The sequence below is a fragment of the Austrofundulus limnaeus genome, unplaced genomic scaffold (assembly GCF_001266775.1).
Source record: "Austrofundulus limnaeus strain Quisiro unplaced genomic scaffold, Austrofundulus_limnaeus-1.0 Scaffold759, whole genome shotgun sequence".
Taxonomy (NCBI): domain Eukaryota; kingdom Metazoa; phylum Chordata; class Actinopteri; order Cyprinodontiformes; family Rivulidae; genus Austrofundulus; species Austrofundulus limnaeus.
Window position 1 is genome coordinate 71598 of NW_013953161.1, and position 7442 is coordinate 79039.

The 7442-nt window shown below is 39.9% G+C and overlaps 1 protein-coding gene across 1 annotated transcript in view; it reads left to right on the forward strand.

The window, feature by feature from the left end:
• Positions 1–3774, forward strand: part of lpcat1 (lysophosphatidylcholine acyltransferase 1) — a 27818-nt gene extending 24044 nt beyond the window's left edge. The window contains exon 14 of the mRNA XM_014028418.1: positions 2075–3774. Within this exon, the coding sequence (XP_013883872.1) occupies positions 2075–2208 (134 nt within the window). The 3' untranslated portion in view covers positions 2209–3774. The remainder of the gene's footprint in view (positions 1–2074) is intronic.
• Positions 3775–7442: the final 3668 nt, after the last annotated feature.

Below are 7442 nucleotides of genomic sequence, written 5' to 3' on the forward strand. Positions count from 1 at the left end.
AGAAAGAAAGAAAGAAAGAAAGAAAGAAAGAAAGAAAGAAAGAAAGAAAGAAAGAAAGAAAGAAAGAAAGAAAGAACTAACTGTAATCATATTAAACTGTAATTAAAATATGTCGGGATCGTGGGATGGATTTTTTTTATTCCTGATCTAAACTATTAGTGATCTTGTGAGCAGAGCGGCTGCAGCGCAGGTTTTTTTTTTTTTTTTTTTCTGTCAGGCTGTCAGGGCCACTCCACCTCTGCTGTCCGGGGCTGGTGTGGTCTGGGTCGGACAGAGAGCAGTCGAGGCTGTGCTAAAGGGCTTCGTGTCCTGAATGATCCAGGGAGACAAGTCGGTCCCAGACTGAGCTGACTTGTTCATTTTAAATGAAATATGTCATGAATCATTGTGTGTGTCATGAAACTTTAATTTTTACAAAACAGAATTTGTTTAGAACTATCAGAAATGTTAGCTTGTCAAATTAAGCTAGCTGTCACGTTCTCTCATCCTGGCCACAGCTCCTCGCTCACCCCCCACACTATAGGCGGTGCTGTCTCCTCTCTCCTGTCACTACCCTTTTAAATTTGGCCTTGGGGCGGAGTTATCCTTTCACGGAGAGGGGGGTGGGGGGTAAGATACACTTTAAGTAATTCAACATAATTCAACAATTTACAAACAATGAATGCGTCACACAGATGAAAGTAACTCTACCAACAACAAGGGGCCAACATTAGCTTACTAACCACCCTGCTCTCTCATCGTAAGCTTCAATCTGCTGGATGGTCTGGTACAATCTGTGATACTTTTACTTCAAGTTTGGTGTAGTCCATTATTGTTGTATAAAATTATGATCCAGCCCACGTCGAGGTGGGACTCTGCTCAATGCAAACACAACCAGGGCTGCAGTAGAATAAGTTCGAGACGACTGGAGCTGGGGGCAGGCTGAGCTGAGCCTTATAATGGAAAAACATCTATGTGAATTTTGCATGTTCTCCTCATGCACATGTGGGTTTTTCTCCTGGTCCCCTAGTTTTCTCCCACAGAAGTTCTGTTATACATATTGCTGACAGTAAATTGTCCCTAGATGTGAATGAGAGAGTGAATGATTGTTTGTCTCTATAGCTGTGTTTCCATCAATGTATTTTTTATACATATTTTGAAGTATCACATTAGAAAATGTGGATGGAAATGGCAAAATTTGAAAAAAAAACTTCATAAATTTTGCAAAAACGTTTTTGCTTGAGGTGGTTTTTGGATGTTTCCGAAAAGAAGATGGAAACACATTTGCCGCATAAGTTCTGACGTAGGGAACATTAACCTGCTGTCGGCATTTTCCCAGATATTCCCATACCACAAAGAATTTAATTTCTTTCTCTACATCTCCAGACAGCATGCAACATTGCCGATACTAGTTTATATGACAGAACAGTTACAATTTGTTCGATAGCAACACATTCCTGAAAACTTCTGTCCATTGTCCCGACATGTGTGGTCCCTGAAACTCTGCTTCCTGTTTACTACAGCCATGTGTAATGTCAGCGTCTGATGTAATTACTCTGTGTAGCCTGGGTGATTCGCTCCAAGCCATGTAGATGGAAACACGCCTTATTTGTATCTCTTTCATTTTTTTTCTCTGTTCATTTTGCGACATTTTAAAAGTTTGCTCAAAATTTGCATTACAATTGGATGGAAACATGGCTTATGTGTCCCAGTAAAGACCTGGAGACATGTCCAGGGTGTCCCCTGCTCTTTGCAAAATGGCTGTTGGGCATGAGCACCAGCTCACTGTGACCTGGAAAGGAAAAGCTAGTGAAAAAAATTAATGGATGGATTGACAAATCAGCAAAAGAGTTAAAAAAAAGAACACTTCACTTTTGAAAAAGTATTTTATATGCTTGTTTTTCCTCACAAAAACTTCATTAGTGTGCGGCCAAAGGGTGCAAAGGCAGCAGAAAATCAAACTTGTAAAACCTACTTTAAGTATTGTAGACAGAGACTGATTCAAATATTTTGCCTAATCTGTAATGAAATACACTGAAATTAGTAAAAACGTTCATTTCAACATCTTTTTCCCATTTCCCACTCCATGTTCTAGATGAGCTTCGCCATCTTCTAGAGAACCATCCACGGTTCTCCCTGGACTGTCTCCATTTTAAAGATCATCCACGCAACGGTTGCGTCGACCGACTCAACAGCTGCAATGGCACGAGCCACGACAAAGACAAATGAACAGTTTCTTTCCTCTGCCTGGTGTGACGGCAGCGTGAAGCTGTGTTTATGTGGTATACTGTATCTTCTCTAAGTGATGAAGATAATGCAACTTCTCTGCCACCTCTGTGCCTTCAGGAGCAGGTAAACAAAGAACAGCTGTTAGGGAGGGCTCCATCTTTTGTCCACGTTCTCTTTTGGATTTTTCCTTTTTTAAGTTTCTATTTTCATATAAAAATATTTTAAACTTTCCTTATCATGATTTATTTCTTATATTTTAAAGTAAATATTTGACACACATTTTAATTTTTTTCTGTTAAAAACACGTGAAGAGGATAACGCTGTGATTTTCTCAGGTTACATGAACATGGCACATTGCCATTTCCTACTATTTTGATACAGAAAAACAAGAGTTTATTTCCAGATTAAAACAACTGTTCTGCCCTTTAGGAATGTTACAAAAACATTTAATACTGTCTGCAAAGTAATAATGTTTAAAAAAACAGTAGATTTACATCGCAAAATTGTTTTTGCAAGGTTATTTTTCTATAATCTTATTGAATCAGCTCTTCGAAGCTTTGACCAAAATTAAAATGAAATTTAATATTTTAGTTTTTATAAACACAAAAAGGCGAGCTTAAGCAGTTTTCCTGTTATTTTCCTTTTTACAAATATGTGAAAGATACTAAAGCAAGGAGTAAAACATGCTGGTCAGATTATGCTACTTGTTTATTATTAGACACGACATTAATATGACTTCCAGCCTTACAATGGGATCTTTCTCTTAATTCCAGATTTTTTTTTGGAATACCTTTTTAAACAAGCTAAATGGTAAGTGCTGCACTTATATAGTGCCTTTCTATCCAACCAGGATACTCAAAGCGTTTTACACTACGACTCCACTAAGCATTCAGCCCCATGCTGCCACAAGTTGCTGAAACATTGATTATTACTTTAGTCCTTTTTTGTCCTAAAATGTAAAAATACCAAATGTTAACACTTGTATAATTCTAGTGTTATGTTATCGCCACTGGCCAGAAGAGAACCCTTCCAATAAACCTAACGTAGCCCATTTGTAGCTCTGGACATATTTTTAGTGTGCAAAGTAGCAGAAATGGTTGCAGACCTCTGGCATAGGTTTAAAAAAAGTTCCTGCTATGTTCCAGCGTAGATACAAGAACACACAAACACGTTTGTATTTCTATCCTCATTAGAACCATATAGTTGTTTTTATAGCCTAACCCCTTAACATAATCCTAAACCTAAACCTAGCCTGGACTCAATTCAGACCTTGGCCCTAAACCTAACCCCCAACCTAAAAATGGTGTTCCACCATATTAGGACCGGTCTTTTGTTCCCATAAAGATACTGGTTTTGACGAGGTAGGTGTCTATACCAGAAACGGTCTTAAAAAGAAAAGGGTAACAAATACAAGAACACACACACACACCTTTTTAGCGTCAACATCTTTCAAAAATGCTGTATTTTCCCCAAAACGTGATGTTGATGAAATTTTACTAAAAACTTAATGTACATGGGCAAATACTGTGAGCAAATATAAAAATAAATAAATAAATAAAAGATTAACCAGCCTGATGCTTTTGTTTTTGACTGCTGATATTGTTGGTGTTTGATGGTTTGATGGTGTGTTTGGGAACATGAATTATTTCACATTTAGGTCAGCATGCCTCTGAGGTGTTTAAACTAAACTTCAGTGAGAATCTTAAACAAGCAGTTACTAAAGTAAACCTGATAGCTGATCGTACTAATGTTCAGGCAGACACCCTAGTTTATGAAATGTTGATGTTTTCTTTTTTGTTTGTGTGGAAGATTTATTCAACTTTTCATTCAATTCAGTGAAGATACTTGCTGCCATTTAATCAGTTTATAATTCTTCAAATTTCACCTGGCTTTACTATTTTTTGTTTGTCAATTGTTTTACCTGAACAGTATGTTACTCAAAAGGCAACTTTTCCATTTTGTTTTCTTAAAATTAAATTTTTATTTTCAAAATTATAGTTATGGTACCTGTGATGGACTTGCGACCTGTCCAGGGTGTACCCCGCCCCTCGCACTGTGACTGCTGGATATGGGCACCAGTAACCCACGCGACCCTGAAAAGGAAGAAGCGTGTACAGAAAATGGATGGATGGATGGATGGATGGATGGTTATGGTAAATGGACTGTACTTGTATGGCGCCTTTCTATCCAACCAGGATACTCAAAGCGCTTCACACTACAATCTATGTCCTCATTTACACAGCACTCCACCAGATCTCCTACAAAGGTGAGATGTACAATCAACTATGGAGATTAATCAGTGCCAATCGCATTCATACACTGATGGGACACATCAGAGGCATTGGAGTTATCTTACCCAAAGGCACAACTGAGACAGCTGGACGGGGGATCCAACCAGTGACCTTCCGACTCCAGGACGACTCCCCTAACCACTCTGCCACAGCCGCTCCATAGTTAAATTCAAAAAGCAAACATTTACTGGAGAGATGTGATACTATACAGCATATTTAGCTTTGAATTTAATATAATGCTGATTTAAAAATCCTTTTTTTAAATTAATAAAGATTTGGCAAGTTTTAGCTGAGTTTGCCATTTCCATTGAATACATTTTGACAATTCGGAGTTAGTGAGATTATTTATAAATTGATGAATGGAGACAATTTTTACAATCTTTTTTTTCTCAAATCGTTTTTGCTGAAATTACATTGTCTGTCACACTAAATCTTCATTCATAAAAACGAGAACTAGTTTTTTTTTTTTTTTTTGTCACTTGTGTTTACCCACTAGAGGGAGCTTTGCCTTCACACACTTGTTCTGACATCTGACTTGTCAGAAACTGGCAGACGTTACGGAGCATTTGATTATCAGATCAGATAAGGTTTTATTAATTCGTGTATTTACATCTGTCCATTTCGTCTTTCATGACATTTGCCATTTTCTTTTAATAAGTTATGTCATTCACAGGAAATGACTTATTATTGGTTTTATTTAGACAAGAGAGATGTGCAACACAAAGCCATAAAATCAGTTACAAATCTGGATATTTACATGGGAGCAGAATTGAATAAAACCTAAAAGCAAGAAGAGGTTTTAAATGATGATTATGCAATTTTCCTTATTTTCCATGTTTTCAAAGTCCCCGAAGGTTCAGACTGGGCAATTTGGTTGAGACTGGGCAATTTCTTCAACGTATTACCCACATTTATTTACTCTGAACTCACGTTTGATCCCGAGAGGTTTGGCAAGATTTCCCGTCTGCACGTTGGTGAGTGAAATCTGTTTGTGTGGCTGTACACTACACACTGTTGGATCAGTTTAACCTGCAGCGAGTCCTCCTTCTCCACCTCAATGTGTCCTCACTCCAACTACCTCCATGTCCTCTCAAGCTGCATCCATTATCTCCTCTTTATCTTTTGCCTCAGCAGCTGCATCTCTAACATCCTTCTCTGTCTCTCTGGACATCCAAACCATTTCGTCTCTCTAACTTGATCTCCCAGCCCTTCAAGCCTGTGCTGTACCTCTGATGATCTGGTTCCTATTCTCATTTTTCCTTGTCGCTCCCAAAGAGAACCTCAACATCTTGATGAACTCGCATTTCTTTTTGGCAGAAGTGTTTTACTTCGGATGCCCTCACTGACACAATCATTTACCTGGGCTTGGGACTGTGCCTCCTATTGTCTCGTTTATTTATAAATGAAAGTGTACCAGTGTAGAAGTCTGCAGGTGGACAAAGATGTCCAGTCCAGCTCATGCAGAGAGCTGGCTGAGGCCATCTTAGAATCATCACTATAGTCCAGCAGTTGTAGAAACGTTGGAGACATGAGATGTTTACGGGACATAAAGGGGAAATATATTTGCATACATTTAGCAAACAGAATAGGCTGTCATCCTGTCCTGCTCCTTGCTGCTCTTCTTTTCAGAGTCCACATGGTGGTGCTAACTCCCCACGCTAAACATGTCAGAGAGCCCCATGCGCCGCTGCCCACCTGATGGACAGGAAAAGCATTACCTCATCCCTTCCTTTCATTCCTTCAGGTAAAAAATAGACAGATTAAGCCCGGGCTTTGATGAGCGAAACCTACGGAGGAGGTGTGGAATCGGGGGAGAAAGGGATAGCAGTTGGAGGAGAGGGACTAAATGGATCGTTCTGCTCCAAATCCAATTCCTAATAGCTGGAGGGAGGGAGAAAAGGTGGGGGGGGGGGGGCAGTCAAAGAAAGAGTAGAGGGAGAGTGGAGATATCACGTCTAACAATTAAGACCTGCCTTCAGGGTGTGAAGGAGAAGCTTTGTGGAGAACATATAAATTCCTCATCGAGCAGTGTTTCTCTGCAGTCTTCCTCAGGTTCTTCCAGCCATAAAGATCCCCGCCTCCCCCCAACACGCCACATAAGAAGGCTGGAGTGTTTTCACAGCATTTATGAACCATCTCCAGCTGTCATCTTTGCAAAAAGAAATATTTTAAAGAATCAGGTTCCCTACAGTTTCATCAAACCTGGATCTGACCAGACTTCAGCAAACATCACAGCACATTCACTGGAGACCTCCCTGACTCTGCAGGGTGAAGGATCCAGCTCAGTTTGTAGTTCTTCACCCAGGAGGTGGTTTGTTTACTACCACTTGTTTGTTTGTTAACAGGGTTACTAACGCGTGTTGGCTTCATTTTAAGTTATTTTAATCAGCCTTTGGATAGCCTGACTTAGAAGTTTTTGATCACAGGGCTGATTGCCTGTAACCATGTACAGCTAATAAGCAAATAATCAGAAAAGACAATCGGTGTATTTAATAATAATAATGCATTAGTTTTATATAGCGCTTTTCGAGACCCTTAAAGACGCTTTACAATTTTTCATGCATCATTCATTCACACTCACATTCACACACTGATGGCAGTAAGCTACATTGTAGCCACAGCTGCCCTGGGGCAGACTGACAGAGGCGGGGCTGCCATGCTGCGCCACCGGCCCCTCTGACCACCATCGGTAGGCAAGGTGGGTGAAGTGTCTTGCCCAAGGACACAACGGCATGTAGGCATGTCGGGGAGTCGAACCTGTGACTTGCGGGTCCCAAAGCCGGCTGCTCTACCACCACAGCCGCCCCAATTTGTGGAATACGTGATCTATCAATGTTCCATAAATATCTATAAAACAGGAAATACCCTTCCATCCATTATCTTTTACCTGCTTCTTCCTTTTATGGGGGTCACTGATGCCCACACAAAGCAGTCAGTGTGCGA